The 18,972-nt window shown below is 40.1% G+C and overlaps 1 protein-coding gene across 1 annotated transcript in view; it reads left to right on the top strand.

Moving 5' to 3' along the window:
- Nucleotides 1–18,972, top strand: part of Pdhx (pyruvate dehydrogenase complex component X) — a 49,096-nt gene that overhangs the window by 14,884 nt on the left and 15,240 nt on the right. Inside the window, exons 2-5 of the mRNA XM_052183097.1 lie at nucleotides 955–1,035; nucleotides 12,973–13,073; nucleotides 16,150–16,352; nucleotides 17,485–17,583. Of these exons, the coding sequence (XP_052039057.1) occupies nucleotides 955–1,035; nucleotides 12,973–13,073; nucleotides 16,150–16,352; nucleotides 17,485–17,583 (484 nt within the window). The remainder of the gene's footprint in view (nucleotides 1–954; nucleotides 1,036–12,972; nucleotides 13,074–16,149; nucleotides 16,353–17,484; nucleotides 17,584–18,972) is intronic.

Here is an 18,972-nt window from a genome sequence, read left to right as displayed (position 1 = left end):
CAGTTGGTTTCCAAAAGGAAATATCTGATTTCCTTAAACATTTGTGTTAAATCCTCTTGCTTTTAACCCTATAACATTAATAAAGAAAGGGAAAGCGTAATCTAGCCTCTTCATGTTTGGAATGTGTGCAGCCTGTGCCACAGAAGTTTGAGAGTCCTTTAGGACAAAAGACATTCTATGGATGACTTCTGGGAATGGCACTGGTTGCTCTCATGTTCTCCCAGAATAACTTATATAAGTTGGAATGTAAAAGACTCATGCACTTCCAATGAGGTTCTAAACGGTGAAGACTCTTGGGAAGGATGCTGGATGATTACATTGTGTCTGCTTTAGATACCGAAGGAGAAAGTAGTTTCTTAACTATACTGAGAGGTCTCATGAGTCAAGGGATACATTTATAGCACCTATTGGGATCTAAGGTCTGCTTACCTCCTAGGTTTTCCTGCCCAGTCACCCTTGACAAGACCAGTGTTCCTACTCGTTCCTACTGACAAGAACAGTTGTACATTGAATAGCATAGGATTAGAAGTTAAGGTATTATATCTGATCCTGATTATTCTGCTGTAGGACATTAGAAGCCTGTCTTGATTTTATTTTGTGTCTTTTAGCCATGAAAAGGGATCTGGAAGTATTATAAATATTTAAGTATTTAAGTATTAGCTTAATGTTTTGTTTTTCCATAGTCACTTCATTTCCAATTTGCAATACACTTTGGTGTGTCTTTTCTCAATAGAATGTAAGGGACATTGTATGTGTGTGGTAGTACGTGAGTGTGTGTAGTATGAATGTATGTATGTATAGTGTAATATTTGTGTTGGCATGTGAGTATGTGTAGTATAAATATATATATAGTGTGTAATATTTGTGTATCTATGATATTTGTGTTGTTATGTGAGTGTGGGTATATAGTATTTTTGTGTGCATATTGGTTAATCTTTTCATTTTTAATTTCAGCGGATCCTATTAAAATCCTAATGCCATCACTGTCTCCTACGATGGAACAAGGGAACATTGTGAAATGGCTGAAGAAGGAAGGTGAGCAGCTGTGTTCCTGATGTCTTCCCTGCTTGGTGATGTGATCATTTTGTTCCTGTCGAATCATGTCATGTTATTTTACATAATTCATGATAGAAAGAAAGCAGATGTGTTTCTTTGCTGGTTGGTGTAGATTTGTGTAAATAAACACTTACCACATTGCTATGTCAGAGTTTTCTGGGTTAAACCATGTCTTTTTACTGTCACGTAATGGTGAACTCTTCAAGGCTTTCCCTTCCAACATTTAGTTCTTTTTTGTGTCTTTTAGATTCAGAATCATTCTTATGTTGCTTAACTTAGAACCTTATTGTGCTTGTATGTGTCTGCATGTTTTCCTGAAACCAGGGAAGTGCTTTCAATAGAAAGGATAAATAAATAAGACAGAATATAAGAGAAACTCTTAGAAACAACAGCAACAGTGGAGGACTGTGGTTTGCTATTTACTGGGCCTTAAGCCTCTACAGTTAAAACTGTGGTAGGTGCTTCAAAACACAGACTGATGGGACTGAATAGAAAATGGGGCAGTAAATACTCATGAATGCTTTAAGTGTGAAAACGCACAGTAGTAGTTTCATTATTTGTATTGTGCCAAGACTAAATCATCAATAAATCAGATACTGTATAAAAATAAAAGCATTTGTCACAAGTACTAGGAAAAAGCTTGATAGATTCTTGTACCGCTGACAGTGTGGTGAATTCCCTGCCTCTCAGAATCTATAGTCAAGAAGGCAATAAGTGTTAAATTTGATGAAAAAAAAATTTTTTTTGTAGAGCTTGAAAAAATGCTCAGCAATTAAGACCACTGATTGTTCTTCCAGGAGATCTAGGTTTGAGTCCCAGGACCCACATGGTAGCTCACAACTGTCAGTAACTCCAGTCCTGGGATCCAGCACTTTTTTCTGGCCCCTATGGGCACCAGGCACACACACAGTACACATGCATATGTGCATGTGAAACACATATACTTAAAACAAAGTAATAATAATAACAACAACAACAACAACAACAATAATAATAATACATTTATATAACAGAAAAGATGGCAAGCCAAATAGAAAGAATCTAGTGACAAACTGGAAAAAAAGCAGTATTTGTAGCTTGTACCACAAAGTATGACTATTCCTAAAAAAATTCAATTTATGACAGGTGGGTTACAGAAAAAAGATTCAGAATGGCTCTAAAATATAGAGGAATAGAGGAAAAAGACAGTTAATCTAAAAAAAATTTATCAAACAAGTGCTATTTAAACATCTTGTTTCAATATCATATACAGAAATGTAGGAATTTGACCAGCTGATGGAGTGGTGGAGGTGTGTGCTCTCAAATACTAAGAGTGCAAAACAGTCTAAATGTCTGTGTTACACTGGCAAAAATAAGTAAAAACAAGACAAAGTGCACCACATGTGAGGCTGTTTATTGCCGTCTAACAGAAAATGAAGGCAGCCCAGCTGCTGGTCAGGATGAGCCAAGCACTGTTGGTTAACGTTTAAACGTCTGTAACTATAAAGAAGTGAGCAGTATCTCCTGTTAATGTGGAGAGATTTCAGAGAAGCATCAGGGTAGAGACCAGGTAGAGTGTTTCATCATAAAGAGGAAGGGCTGTGCCCAGGCCTCAGCAGCCAAGGCCTGCAGGTAGACTCAGCAGTAGAGCTCTTGCCTAGCAGGTGAGAGGCCATGGAATCAGCGCCAAGGGAGAAGAGAAAAGCTTAGCAGTGACAGTTAGTGGGTGTAATGGAGAGGATGGCATGGGGAGACAGAAAGGCCAAAAAGGTAGATAAATGGCTCTGAATATAGATTTGGTTTTTTTCTTTGACATAGGAAAGATACATATTTTTCATGAACTTAAAATTAAAATGTGAAAGTGCCCTAATGTTGAGACAAACTGAAACAGGTGAACATATATCTGGTTACTGGCAAGGCTATTTTAAATGTCAGTAAATTTGCCTGTAAATGCCTAATAGATTCTAGCTGAAGGAGCTCCAAAAATAGGCCTGCCTGAACTGTTAGGGTGAGTGATCACATTATGATGGTCGAATTGGTGGTATTAATGTCGGGCTCATATATGTATTTTACAGAATACATCAAAGGAGTAGTTGAGGTAGATGGATCTGAGGTAGATGGACTTTGGTGTGGGTTGCAGACAAAACAGAAGAATGGTAGTAGAGATTAAATAAAGACCCGGTGACAGTAACTGTCAAGGCCTGTCCTGGAAATGTGAAGAAACAAAGACCAACCTGTGTAAAGCATCCACACTTCAGTCTCTTAAGTCCCAGTTCCCACTGAAGTGAGTGAAACGCTGGAGATCGGCTACTGCTAGAGCAGGAAGTATCCTGTGAACCTAGCATATCCTGTTAGTTCAGAAAGCAAGGACCGGATCCAGAACTTAACAGGGCATTGTATAGACTTCAGGAGCCAAAGATAGGGCTGTTTAAGGGTCAGTAAGGATGACGACTGGTGTTTGAGTGTACATGAAGTGTGTTTGAACCCTGAGTTCTCAGTACTGAAAACTAATAGTAATTGAACACCTTGAGAGGATTCTAGGAAATGAACTCATTTTGAAACTAGTAATAAATGGAAAGACTCAGCTACTTCTCCCCATCTTTACTCCAAACTGTAGGTGAGGTAACCAAATAATCAATGAGAAGAAATATCTCATTGTCAGCATTACCTCGGCTGTTAAAAGTGAGAAAGTCATTCTAATGTCAGTGTTCCACTGTTTTACAGTCTGTTATAAAGTAATAGATGTAGTTGGTGGTGATTGTCCGGCTGCTAGCATCAGGGTAAGAGAGGCAGCCAGGAGCAGTCAACAAGCCACTGACTAGGGACTACTATAAGCCAGCTTCCTGAACATATAATCTCAGGAGTGACATGCAGACCACAACAGACTTGAGAGACTAAAGCCGATATAGACTTTATATTGACTATGATCCAAGCAAACAGAAGAGACATTTTAAAAGTGGCTAGAATTTTAATGCTCTAAAGGGACCATTTTCTTTAGTGATGCTGTAGTTATCTCCAAGAGCTAGGACTTGACATGATGTTATGTCTGTGATTGGATTTGAAGACACACTGGTGGGAGCTCTGAGGTTAAGGACAGGAATGGATGCAACAAGACTGGCTATGAGTCTCTCTTGATGCTATGACTTCATTAACTTTCCTTGGCACCTCTGTGTGTGTTTGAAATTTTGTGTTTTGTATATATATTATTAAGTTATTAAGAATACTTGATATAAACCTGTCTGTAAAGTTGTGCTTGTCTACTGTGTATAGCAACCATTTCATCAGACCTCAAGTGTCTAATATGGTGCTTAGAAAAAAAAAAGACTGACTGTCCAGGTCAAAGAGGTGAATGTGTTGTGATTCTTTGTCAGAGAAGGAAAAGGTAACATCAGTGTAAAGGAAAGTGGGAAAGGCCCTCTGTCTTCTGGGATCTGCTTTCTGTTTCTTTTTTCCATCCTTTGGTCACTGTTGCATTGGTAGTAAGAATACTGGCCAACATCTTATTACACATCTCTAACTATATGCTCATCCTCTTTACTTATGCTCCAAAGATATTTAACTTTGAAGGAAAGTAGACAGATCTTTAGCCTGTATTCAGAATCACTAGATACACCAAGAAGTTGGAGGCCAGCAGGAGCATGCTCTCTGGTGTTTGTCTTGGGGGCTGGTCAAGCAAGTGTCTAAAGAAGGACAGGGAGGAGTATGGGACTGGCTCTGGCCAGGTCTTGGATGCAGTTAGCACAGGTGTCTTTAAAGCCAACACTGCTATTAAATGGTACAATCTAGTGTTCATCAACTAGTATATGCTGCGTTTAGGGCATGGCCAGGATTCTAAGTCTCACAGGGCTCTGTTCTGACTCCAGGAGGTCAAGCTATTTGTGGTATCACTTCCACTAATGATGACAAGTGTGGAGACCAGGAAGAGAGAGAGCTAGCAGGCATTTAGTTGAGGACCCTGGCCAAATTAGTGTGGTGTTTTAGGACAGGACTACCATTATTTGAAGGACTCTGGGTACTAGGAAATGCATGAAGGGGCCTCACTGCAGAGGTGTGGTCATATGGATCGGGCTTCTGTGGGGGAAGGGATATGGTACAGTATGGCTGTTGGGTCTTGGAAGTTTCATTGGACTGGTAGCATTGCTTAGATCTTTTCCTTTGTGGGGAATGAATTAGTATGTTTTCTTCCCTGGTTATAAGCAGTTTGGACAGTGAGCTCTTGGGTAGATCCAAAAGTGAGGAATGTGACAGAGATCCTGGAAAGCTTTACAGGTTTACAGATCCCTGTAGAATAGACTTAAAACGTGAGAGACCCTAAGGATTCAGCCAGAGCGGGGAGTGAGGAGGAAAGCCATATGCCCTGCAGGGCCCGGAGCTGCTGACAAAGGGGCAGAGATGTGAGCTGGTCAAGAGGTGGGAAAAGGAGGCCGTGGTTAAAGTCAGGTGTGGGCTGATTTGAGATGCATTAGGCATTGAAGGTGGGTGCTCAGGCTTCAAAGGAAGTGGAGTGTGAGTAGGTGTGAGTTGCTGATGGTGTGAGCTGTCAGTGTGAGTGGAGCTCAGTGCTGTGTAACACACAGTTATTGCTGGTCTAGAAGTCTCTGTGCAGTGGGAATGCCCATTCCCTAGAAACCTCTCCCATGGGCTTCACGTTTACAGTTCTTGGGACTGTGTGAGTGAGGACTCCCCGGCTGAGGCAACAAACACTCAGCTTTTAATACCTTTGACAACAGCCTGGTGGGCTGTAACCCACGCAGGATTCCAAGGTCAAGTCCATCTGCTGAGAACTCAGTTCCAGAGTGCTCTGAAGCAGTCCTCTGGGAGTGGAACTCAGTAAGCATTGCCAGCAGCAAGGAGACCTCCTGGACCTGTCCTTGGTTAGAATTACTAAACTCAAACAAAAATATGTGCATTTGAAAGAATGCGAATTGATCCATTCTTATCTCCTTGTACTAAGCTCAACTCCAAGTGGATCAAGAACCTCCACATAAAACCAGACACACTGAAACTAATAGAAAAGAAACTGGGGAAGACCCTTGAGGACATGGGCACAGGGGAAAAGTTCCTGAACAGAACACCAATAGCTTGTGCTCTAAGATCAAGAATTGACAAATGGGACCTCATAAAATTATAAAGTTTCTGTAAGGCAAAGGACACTGTCAAAAGGACAAAACAGCAACCAACAAATTGGGAAAGGATATTCACCAACCCTACATCTTGATAGAGGGCTAATATCCCATATATACAAAGAACTCAAGAAGTTAGACCCCAGAGAACCAAATAACCCTATTAAAAATGGGACACAGAGCTAAACAATGAATTTTCACCTGAAGAAATTCGGATGGCTGAGAAGCACCTTAAGAAATGCTCAACATCATTAGTCATTATGGAAATGCAAATCAAAACAATCCTGAGATTTCACCTCACACCAGTCAGAATGGCTAAGGTTAAAAACTCAGGAGACAGCAGGTGTTGGTGAGGATGTGGAGAAAGAGGAACACTCCTCCACTGCTGGTGGGATTGCAAGATGGTATAACCACTCTGGAAATCAGTCTGGCGGTTCCTCAGAAAACTGGGCATAACACTTCTGGAGGACTCTGCTATACCACTCCTGGGCATATACCCAGAGGATTTCCCGGCATGCAATAAGGACACATGTTCCACTATGTTCATTGCAGCCTTATTTATAATAGCCAGAAGCTGGAAAGAACCCAGATGCCCGTCAATAGAGGAATGAATACAGAAAATGTGGTATATTTACAGAATGGAATACTACTCAGCAATTAAAAACAATTGAATTCATGAAATTCATAGACAAATGGTTGGAACTGGAAGATATCATACTAAGTGAGGTAACTCATTCACAAAAGAACACACATGGAATGCAGTTACGGATAAGTGGATATTAGCCCAGAAGCTCAGAATACCCAAAACATAACCCACAATCAAATCATTCCCAAGAAGAAGGAAGGAGAGGATCCTGGTCCTGGAAAGGCTTGAGGCAGCATTGTAGGGGATTGACAGGATAGAGAAGTGGGAGGGGTTGATTGGGGGACTGGCGGAGGGAAGAGGACTTATGGGACTTAGGGGGAGGGGGGAACCTGGAAAGGGAAAATCATTTGGAATGTAAACAAAGAATATAGAAAATAAAAAACAACAACAAAAAAGAACTTGTTAAACATAGAAGAGAAGGAATTAAAAATGATAACATAGACACACTATAAAAAAACACAGGCAGAGAAAAGGGCCAAATGAAGGTCTAGTCATGAAAAGTGTCGCCCATAAAATTAAAAATAATGTTGATGGTTGGGTGTGGGTATTCCAAGACATGGACAGAAGATTGGTGTGGGGAAATCCTGCTTATAAAGGTTCAAGTTTACCAGGACAGCATAGCTCATCTGAGTTCTGCTCAAAATGGAAGACTCCCTTTACCAGCAGGGCTTCTCCTTCTCTGACCTTCTCTGGGGATCCTGACTCCCCTCACCCTCTTCCTGGGGAAGGCTGAATAGTCCTTAGCAGACCTGAAAACTTCCTCTTTTCCTGATAAAGATCCGCAAGTACTCATGATTCTTGGAATATCTCTTCATACAAATTAGGCATTCAGGAACTTAAAACACCAGCCAATGATTTTCATTTACCCTGAAAACTCTTTCACACTCTCCAAAGTCCATATATACCTCTGGTTCACCTGGAATAAATTGTATGCATATAAGCCTACCCTGAATAAAGGTACGCATAGATCCTCTAGTTCTACGCGTAGAGCCTCAAGGTAATAATTTACATACTGTTTTCAGTATACTCTGATGTGACTGCCACCACTGTTCAGTTGTAGGGCATTTCTCTCGTGCCAAAGGCACCTGCTGTCTGAGGTAGCCACTCCCTTCTCAGCACCAGCTCTTGCCAACCTGATGGTCCTATCTTTAAACTTGGTATTTCTCAACATTTCTTCTAGAATAGGAGAAAACAGGCTTTTCTGTTTGGCCTTTTTTTTTTTAATATTTATTGTTAAATTTATTAAAACTTTATCCTGCTAATCTATTTGACATTATCTCAGATTTGTGCCATTTTAAAACATTTTTTCTAATTTATTTTCATTGTTTTTCTATTCATTTTCTTTTAGTACTTTGTATCCATATTCCCACTCTGCCAAACTTCCCTTCACTCCCTCTTTCAGAGCCACACAACTTTGTCATGTGCATTTTTTTGTTTGTTTGTTTTAAACACATCAAGTCCAATTTACGTGCCCATAGATTCTTGGATATGTGGCCTATCACCAGGAAGTAGTCAACTTACCGGGGGCCACAAACTTAATAAAAATTGACTCCTTCTCACCCACCTGTCAGTTGTCAGTGTCTCCTCAGCTAGAGGTAGAATATCTGATAATTTACTATCTTTCTTTTTTTTCCCTCTTTTTTTAATTAATTAATGAATTTTTTTTATTTACATTGCAAATGATTTCCCCTTTTCTGGGTCCCCACTCCCCGCAAGTCTCATAAGCCCTCTTCCGTCCCATCCCCCTATTCTCCCCTCTACCCCTTCCCACTTCCCTGTTCTGGAATTCCCCTATACTCTTGCACTCTGGTTTGCCTTTTATCAGCATAATGGTCGCCATGATTCACTGTAGCAATGACAGGCACATTTTCCTTATTCATCATACAGATCTGACCTACTTGCTAAACAGATAACATCTGGCTATTCTCTACACACATCTTTGAAACAGATGTCTAGTCTTCACTTTCCGCAGAATAAAATTGTTGTGTAAGGAGCAGCGGATTGCATTTAATACAATTAACTTTGCCATTAACTGTGTTGGAGACATGTTTAGGAGAGGGGAAGCCTCTGTAGAACTCATTCTCAGTTCTGTCAGCTGCTTATCTGAGCAAAGGACCGGGATGCTGCTGCTGGCTTTGGTGTAGCCTCTGCTCTGACTTCTCCTTGGGCCCACACTTTGGCTCCAGGCCTGCTCCACCCCCACCACGGACATGGACCAGGAGGAGATGGTACAGGTAGCAGAGGAGCCGCCATCTTGTGCAGCCAGCCACGTGATGCTGAGAACCGCCAGGCAACCTCAGCAAAGAATGACCCACCAGAGCATAGACTGCTGGGCACAGCGGAACCCTGGGCTGTGAGGTGGCCTTTCAGCCCCTCCCATTCTCATGCATGTGCCCTCTCCTGCGTGTGCCCTGTGATGAGAGTTGGCTGCATGATCCGCTTACGTGATAGAGTGCCGGTAGGGAGATAGGCTGCTTTTTGATTATTAGCAGCTTATTAGCTAGAAATATATCTGCAACTTTATTTTTAACAGGAAATGTTGCAAAATGTGTTTTAAAGGTGTATGTGAAGTGTAAACCTAAAACTTAGAGGTCCATTTTTATAGCTGCACATTTAAAATCTTCCTGGAAATTGGAACGATAAAGTAACTTGGCGGAGACCATTTGTGTCTGGGATTAGCAGAAGCCCCTCATTACTTCTCTGCCGAGCAGCTCGGTGCTAATCAGTATTGCAGCCATGGGTTCGGATCTGTGGGAGTCATTCCACAATCTCAAATGTCCTGGGTGCACTGCCCACTCATCTTCTCAGGCTGGGGAGCTGTCCTCTCATTCTAGGGAGTTTCTCTTCTCTTCTGGAGACCTCTAGAGCATGCTGACTTCCTCCTACCTTGTGACTTTACTAGGGATATAGGGGGTCTCTTGTCAGAAATTCAAACAGACAAGCCCGCTTTTGTTTTCCACGACTGCATCCTTAGTGTACAACATGGTTGTCAATAAATATTTGTTGTCCAGAATCATCCTCTTGGGGATAAAGGAGGAAGGTACCTTTTAGATGTTTGGTAAATACTATCAGCTAGATTTACTTCATTAAAATGCTAATATTAATAGTCCTGCACTCTTATAACTGAGGTAAAATCACCTGGTTCTTCATTCTGGTATACAGAGAAGTTTCCATACAGTGAACTTTCGTGGCATATTTATTATTTTTCTTTGGTATTTTCTTACTGTATCAGCTGGTTAATATCTCTGCTGCATACAGCTGGGAGCTGTATATGAGTAGGTATGTTTAGATATCTTATATTTCTCTTCTGTATTTTTCATTCAACTTTGGTTTTGGTCTGTCTCTTATAAGGCACATTTACAAAGATTTTAGTTTTGTGCTCATTTTTACAATAATCTGTTTACAATAGATGGTTTTAATCTATTCACCCATATTGTGATTACTCACACCCTAGGCTGATTTCTATAATGTTTAGGACATTTCTGTTTTTCTTTTTATTTCTTATACTCTCACTTGATTAGACAATCATTTTGTTGTTTTTGTTTTTCTTTAGTTTTGAATGCTATAGATTTTATGTGTATTTTTAAATCACTAAATTTTGCCAGGTGGATCTAGTATTAATTCAATTTTTCTTCTAACTGTACCAAACTTGCAAGCATAGTTAGCCCTCACTAAACCTTCTCCTTCTCTATCCTGCAATTTTTTTTTTTTTTTTAGAGTTTATTCTACTTTTTAACCCTTAGGTGTTACATTGTAAATGAGTGACATGCTAGCACCTTCAGTGGTGACTTGTTTCTTGTGTGTATCCCTCCTATTTGTGTCTGCTTCTCTTAAACTACATTTTGGAAGAGCTCTTTAAAGTAATCACTATTAGTAAATTTTCTTACACCTTGAAATACTTGACAATTCGTTCTTAATTGGTTGTCTGGCTGTGTCTAATGTTCTAGACAACCAGTGTTTTTCTTCAGTATTGTGCTGCTTCACTGTCCTGACTTGCAGCTCCTGAAGTGTGCTCTGACAGTCATTCCACTGAGGTAATGTGTGTTTTCCTGATAACTTTCTAAAATATGTTTTCTATTGTCGACAATGCACAGTCTCTCTGGTTATCAAATGTGGATTCCTGTTTATACTATCTAATACTCTTATTTCCTGCTGAGTTTTCATCAGAGTAAAGCTAATTAATGTTCCTGTGCACGCATCCCCTATCGCTAGACCCTAGATACAAGTCAGAGCCTCTCTCCAAGCTTTGTGTACCCATTTAGTCAGTCAACCATTCAGAATTCTTCACCCTGACTCCTGCCTCTAGTACAGGGAACTTCTCAGCAGTGGCCTCTTCACTGCTCCCGCCAGCTGCCTGCCTTCCCTGAAGCTCCTGAGGGGAGAAGGTGCCTCCCTGTTTGCCCTTGTAGCGCTGCTGGCGCCTCATCCATTGTCATGTTCTTGCTGTGTCTCCTTGATGCCTCCCTTCAGGACCTTGAGTCTTTCTCTCACAACTTTTAATTGTTTTCTTTTCTTCCTGACACTATTTTGTTTCCTTTCTGTAATTTTTAAAACTTTCTTGTATTTGTAATGGCTGTTTTACCTCAAAATACTTGAAAAGATTTGCTAAAGTAGTTTTTTCCAAAATTTAGTTTCTGTTGTAATTGCCGACTGTATTCTGTTTCCATAGCATTGCATTTCTATGTGTTTTGTGTTTTGCTTCGGGTTGCCTCCCCTCTCCCTGCTGTTCACAGACCCTGGGTCATTGCTCGTTGTTGTCCTCAAGGATAGTTTGCCTCGCTCATGTTGCTGAGGTATGTCTTAGTGTTCTCATTTCTTATCCTTTGACTCCTAAAGCCTTGACTGGTCATTCTGTCAGCCTCACATCTGTAGCAGAATTTTCCCTGTCCAATCACTTTAAATATTAATACAAGAAGCCTGTGATTGGACAGGGAAAAGTGAGGCGGAGTAAAGAGTTTCAGCAATGGGGATGGGGAGAAGGAAAAAAGACGGAGCAAGCGGAAGACGATCCAGTTTCCACGTGGCCACAGGTAGCTATGGATATCATAAAGGATAGAATAATTGGGATAACTTGTCTAATTTAGGTGGACAGCTTGTATCTTTATCAGTTCGCTCTGAAATTATTGTGTGGACACCTTGTGAATTGAGAGTTTATTGATATATAAATCTGAGTGATTAATTATAAGCTTCAAGAGTTCTGATTTACTGGGTTACTGGGTATTGTGACAGCTAACCTCGAGGTGGGCGGTCATTACATGGGACTGGCGTGGCAACACCCGCCAAGGGAACTTACCGAGTGGAATCTGGTAGAGACATTTCAGGAGCTCTGGGCCAGAGTCTGCAGAGATGAGAACCACCCACTGATGCCACATGGCTCATGGGGCCTGGCATAGCGTGCGGTCTTGCTGTTATTTTTATTATTCCATACAACACATATCTTCCCTTGGCCTCCAGGTGCAGAAACCTGCACTTCTGTAGTGTTGTCTCCTGTACACATTTTTAGTTTTGTATTCTTCTGTTGCATAGAAATGGTCTTAGTTAGCTTCACAGGTGTATTTTATTTTCTGTGTATGCTGTGTTCATTCTGTGCTGTGTAGTGCTAGCACAGTTTCTGAATTTGTCCTAAACAGTTAACAAAAAAGTATTGTAAATGGTACAGTGTCTCACTTAATGGAATAGTCAAATTCTACCCCCAAAATGGGGGTGGGGTGAAGGTTAAGAGGCAGGAGGATTAGGAATCCAAGGCTGTCCTTGTCTACTCAAGTCTAGCATGTACTATATGAAATTTCATTTCAAAAAGAAAAATAAAAATAAAGAGGGAGGAATCTTTATTTATCCCAGAAAATAAATGCATTTGTTGTTATTATCTCTGAGTATGAATTTATTTTTAAAATTTTGTCTATCTTTTTTATAATTTTTATTATAGTAAATATACCCATTATATAGCTTTTGGGAAACATAAATTATCCACATACATATGCAAATACACATTGAGAATTAATTGTATTTTCACAGTATAGATGCTTTCTTATCCATTCATGCTCTACATATACTCATACTAATTTTCATACTTAGAAGAATAAAGCAGAGCCGGTAAGAAGGCTCAGAACTTGCCTCTAAGCTCGATGACTTGAATTCGGTCCGGTGGGACGCACTGTTGTTTTTCAGGTGAAGCTGTGAGTGCTGGAGACTCGTTATGTGAAATTGAGACCGACAAGGCTGTGGTCACCTTAGATTCAAACGACGATGGCATCTTAGCCAAGATCCTGGTAAGACGTGGAAGTCTTTATGTAAACTCCTTGAACAAAAATGTAAAGTCACTCCCGTGTGCCTTGTTATCTACTATCATTTTAATTTACACCAAAATTTAGTAATGCCTTTTCCCCATAGATATTTTTTTCTGGTCTTGTGTATGGTGGTTTTAGAATAGAATTTTAGACCATTTACACAGAGCAAATAATATAACTGGTTTAAAGCTGTGTGGGTGAAGCATGGCTTTTGGGCTGTGCCATGTGCTCACTGTGGAGCCCACCAGCATTCTGTTCCCAGAGCAGACAGGATGGTGTTGGTGTGGCAGCTGAGACTTGGGCCCTGAAGTCACTGCCAGGTTGACAGTAAGTGGAAAGTGCCGCCAGGGCTGCGTGACGTGGAGCAAGTAGAAAATTCATTTGTTGATGTCTTTCCCTTAGATGCAGAGATGATATAAGTCATGCCGTAGTGGGGAAGATCAAGTAAGGAAATACAGAAACATCACTGTAGGACTCTAGTGCTGCTGGTCCCTCAGCCCTTAGTGACACTGGCCCCACCATTAGTCATGGTTGGTTGTCGCTGGGCAGTGTGTATCCATTTTGCCCTCTACCACTTGAATTGTTCAAGCAAGCTGTCCCTCAGATGGCCATCTTCTGTGGATGGGTGTTTGAGTCTCTAGGTGAGCTTAGGTGGTACCCCCACCCCCTTTGTCTATTCTGTCCACATGTACAGTTCCTTAGGACTTTATACTCTGGCTAGATGTGGTCCTTTCTCTGTTCTGTCCATATACATGGTATTTAGGATTTTATGCTGTAGTTCATGTAGATCTTCTTTCTGCCATTTGTTTCCAATATGAAATGATCTGTTGGGTGTTTTGTTTTCTTAGCCCCTGGCATTTTATTCTCAACACTATAATATTTCCAACATCCACTCCTTGCAATGTATTTTATCAGCAGCCCCCTTAAAACACACCAGTGAACATACAGTTAATGTACTTGAGAAAAATGTGAATTGAAGGGTAAATTTTCTCTATCATTTACAGCTAGAATAATCTATACCAAAAATAGTTTGCTTAATAATTTGTATGGTATTTTGCAAAAGAAAAAGATTGCTTGAATTGCCATATGCTACAAACTCAACTACATTTTCCTGTGTGTGCTTTTGGCACCTGCTCGTGGCTGCAGCTCTGGATTGCTTGGCTGTGCAAATCTTCCAAGATACTAGCATTTTCCACTTAACTGCTCAGTAAATTCATTCAAACTGCTAGCCATTCCAGTGGGTCAGTAGTGTCTCTCCTTCTGGTCCTAAATTCTGAGAAGAGGTAGGAAATGGATACAGTTGATGGCTGCTTTAGTAGTCTTTAGTAGTCTTTTTCTGCCAGAGGAAAGACTATATGTAGTAGGCCTTTGTGACTTTAGTATCCTAATGCTTCTGAGTAATAGGAATAGTAAGCAGGTGTTCCTGCCAGTAGGTATGCAGGCAGAATGGGGCAGGAGCCATGAAGGTGGTGTTTCTAGTCTTCCTTCCATCTCTCTGTCCAAGCAAGAGCTATGCCTTTGCTTTTCATTTTGGAGTAGTCCTTATATTTGTAAATATAATAAAATAATTTGCTAGGAAGATATGTGATAGATTTTTATTTTCAGAGTCAGGCAATTAGTTGTGCTTATTAAAGATACAGGTTCTATAAAAACTGTATCCTGCATCTTCATCACTAAAGCATTAATGTGTAGATGGAATTCACATTTTAAATTTCAGGATAGTGTACATACTAATAAACATAAAAATTAGTGTTACTTTAAAATGTCATACCATTCCACAAGTCAAGCTTTTCATGTAATGGTTGCATTAGTGAACATCTTGCAGCCTGTCATATTATTCATTAAACCAATCTGTAATGAATGTTAGTAGTTGAGAGGAAGTAAGAAATCATAAAGAAACAGCATTGTTTCCCACTACCAAAATTATATGATATTGTCATCTAAAGATTTGCTCAAAACTCATTTTAATAAATAAGTTACAATTGTTATTTTAAAAAACAAATTTGTGCTGCTGGCATGTTTAAAATATTTTTGTCATGAAATTTTTAGGCAAATGGTTGGAACTGGAAAATATCATCCTAAGTGAGGTAACCCAATCATAAAAGAACACACATGAAATGCAGTCACTGATAAGTGGATATTAGCCCAGAAGCTCTGAGTACTCAAGACACATTTAACATATCAAATGATTCCCAAGAAGAAGGAAGGAGAGGGCCCTGGTCCTGGAAAGGCTTGTTGTAGCATTGTAGGGGAATACCAGGATAGAGAAATAGAAGGGGGGTGGTTGGGGAATGGGCAGAGGGAAGGGGGCTTATGGGACTTTTGGGGTGGGGGGTGGGGGAAACGGGAAAGGGGAAATCATTTGGAATGTAAACAAAGAATATAGAAAATTTAAAAAAAATCTTTATCTTGTTTATATTTTTTAGTTGACATCTGGAAATAGTCTCTCATTAGCTAGGATACCACTGTATCTCTGATGTACTTACGAAAAGCTCCTGAGATATTTCCTGGATTTTAGGTAGATAATCCAGGAAAAACTTAATAGGGAAAGACATAAACTATTCTAAAAATTAGCCAGAATCGTTAACCAGCTCTATCTGCATTATGGGACATTTTTGCCTCCAGAGACTAAATTTACTGAGAAAGTTTTACTTAAAATAATTAGTATTATTTACTTAAAAGTAATTAGTAGATAGAATGAGTTAGTCCCTTATGAGCTGTTAGAATTCTGAAACCATGTAGAAGCTAGTGACAGCAGGCAGGCAGCTGACCTCGGCACCCACAGCCTCCATGACAGGAAGTAATTGACATCAGAGAAGAAGTAAGGGAAACTCTGGTTTTGAAGGCTGCCAGAAAATTCTGGGTCTTGCTCATTCCAGAGGCAGCATTCGTACTTGGGAGAGAGAGAGGCGTGACAGGGACAGAAGGTGGCAGCTGGAAGAGGAGAGCCCCCTGTCTTCAGTGTCCTTTAGCTCAGGCCTTCCTTGCACCTGTAGATGTAGTGACTTTGTGTGACCCTGGGTTTCTCTATCCCGACCATTGTCTTTTTAAAATACAGGTTGAGGAAGGTGCTAAAAATATACAGCTGGGCTCGCTCATTGCTTTGATGGTTGAAGAAGGGGAAGACTGGAAACACGTGGCAATTCCCAAAGATGTCAGTGCTCCACCTCCAGTTTCAAAACCACCAGCGCCTACTCAGCCCTCTCCACAGCCCCAGATCCCTTGCCCTGCCAGGAAGGAACACAAAGGGGCACCACCACGGTGAGTGCGTTTCTGTGAACATGTATGTCCAACCAAACTCGATTATTACGTAAAGGGGGTTATAACATGTATGTCCAATCAACACGATTATTACATAAAGGGGGTTATGGTGATTTTAGGGGTTTGAAATCAGTATCATGTTCAAAGCATCTTCCACTTTTCTCTTAGGACACTGAAACATAAGATGATTATTTTGCATCCTTTTCATTTGATAAACAGTGAATACCTGTTTTGTTTGGGCCTCCGAAAGCCTTGCTTGCTCAGTATAGAATAAAATCATCTGTATCTATGCTGAACCTTAATTAGGTTCTAAAAATGCAGAATGATATTCATGAGACCAAACTTAATTTTTGTGTTTTTATTCACAGAATGCAGATTCCTAAAATGTAAATTCAAGTGTCCAGAGTATAGTTGGTACAAAATGGAAATTTCATTTTAGCATATGTTCCTGTTCAAAAAGTTCAGTATTTGAGCTCTGACCCGGGTACATTCTTTCCAGCTGTCCTGTGATAGTACAGGTCCTTGTGAAGATTGTCCCTAGCTCACCAGTGCCAGTGTTGCATGCAGATTGGCACCTCTGCACCTGGCTTTGGTGGAGGTACTGGAGATCCAAGCTCAGCACTCATGCCCCAGCCCTAACATTACTGTTTACAAAGCGTACTGTGTTGATCCGCTCAGTACAGTGTGTGAGGTTGGGATCCAGGTAATCAGATCTTTTAGTTCCCCAGGTGGCAGAGCGTTTCTCATTTCCATGCTGGACTCCCCATATTTTCTCTGCTCTGATGTACGCTGACTCAGACGCCATCTTACCTGTGTTATGAACATTTACTCGTAATTAAAGTTATTTAGGATTGTTAAGTACTTATTGCTTTATAAAGTGTTTTGACAATAAAATAGATTGATACAAATTAATGTATGTGACTGTGACTATCCTTATATTTTTGGTTGTGAGCCTAACCTTTAATGGCTGAGCCATCTCTCCAGCCCAACTGACTATTCTTGAGACTCCTTTTTTAGCTTCGGGGTTAAGAATTTATTTTCCTAATTATCAGCAAAACTGTTGACATTTAGATATATTCAAATCAATATAAGCGGTAATTAGTTTCATTTGTCTTCATGTTTTTATTCGTAGGCTCCGCTTAAGTCCAGCTGCCCGCAACATTCTGGAAAAACATTCACTGGACGCCAGCCAGGGCACAGCCACAGGTCCTCGTGGGATCTTCACTAAAGAGTATGTGCGCTTGGGCAAGCCCCATTCCCCTCACTTACCTTTTTCTGAAAGGATTTTCAAACAGCTTATTCTGTGTAGAAATTTAAAACAAAGAACACTGTTCTTTTATGATTTTAACTACTTTTGTTAGTGTAACTGATATTCTATGCAAGGGTTTTCTGAATAATTGCACCATTATTAAGAATTAAATTTAATTTAGTAACTAAGCCACATCCTTAGAAATGGTGATAAATGCAGAAAATTAGAGCACCATGCAGGGAAACATACTTCAACTTGTATAAAATCATAACCAATCGCTTAAATTCCCCAGGTATGGAGATGCACTTTTAAAATAATTTAATTGTTAGCTCTTCAGACTTTGCTTACTTCATTCATAGAAATTTCCATTTGCAGTTAATTCTCTTAAGGATTTCCTTTTCTCTTTCATTGATTTGCCTGTGAGTTAATACCATTTTAATTATAAGTTTTATAGTATGCTTTAAAATCTGATAAGCATTGCAGATTTCCCTTGTTTATTTTTTTAATAAATTAGTTTTATTGATATATCCTTCTTTTAAATCCCAGTCAGTTCTAGTGTCTGCAGGTGGCAGAGAACATGGTCATTTATGAGATGCATTGAATTAGCTCAGTAAGAACTGACCTGACATCTTGATGTAGGCAAGCCTTTTTAGTCAAGAACTTGGTGCATCTTTGCATTTGTTTAAAATTGTCTATCAACAGTCTATTAAAACAGGTGGGCCTTTCTCTAGTGGAACTTAACCTAATAAAGGTACAACAGAAGCCAATCAAATGGGCCTGTGACCACATGTGAAATCCTCACAGCAATGTGTGACTCTAATTCTGGTTGAATGACGAGGGGGGCTGGAACTTTTAGAGATGTAGCTAGAATGAATAGAGATAAAGTGCTGTTTCTGGCCTGGGAAGCTGCTCTTTTTTTTTTTTCCACTGGTTTATATCTTTTTAATCACCTACCAGTCTGTACCTTAGTTGAACTCTGCAAAAATGGAATAAAACAACTATCTTCATAATAAGATGGATTTACCTTGTCTGTTATCTGAGGGATAGGATAAACGGTCTGTTTAATTCATTAACCACTGAAGATTTGAAGAAATGCAAACTAATTATAGTTATACCTGAGAAGGATCAGCTCGGCAAGTTCATGCAGTATAAATTACAACAGGTAATAGCCTCTGAGGTAAGGGGATCGGTTGAGGTAAGGCTCGTGAAGTAATGCAGATAGGAGATAATGAATACTGCCCTTAACGTGGTTGAAAATCATGCAAGAGACATCTAGAGTGTTTGTCTGGGATCCTGGTCTCTGGGTAATGAAAGTGTTGACTCTAGAAATAGGTCAGATAAGGAGTGTGAGGAAGCATTTGCCCTAGTAGA

This window comes from Apodemus sylvaticus, chromosome 5 (assembly GCF_947179515.1).
Source record: "Apodemus sylvaticus chromosome 5, mApoSyl1.1, whole genome shotgun sequence".
Taxonomy (NCBI): Eukaryota; Metazoa; Chordata; class Mammalia; order Rodentia; family Muridae; genus Apodemus; species Apodemus sylvaticus.
Note: the sequence above shows the minus strand (reverse complement) of the source record. Positions and strands in the feature narration are given on the sequence as shown.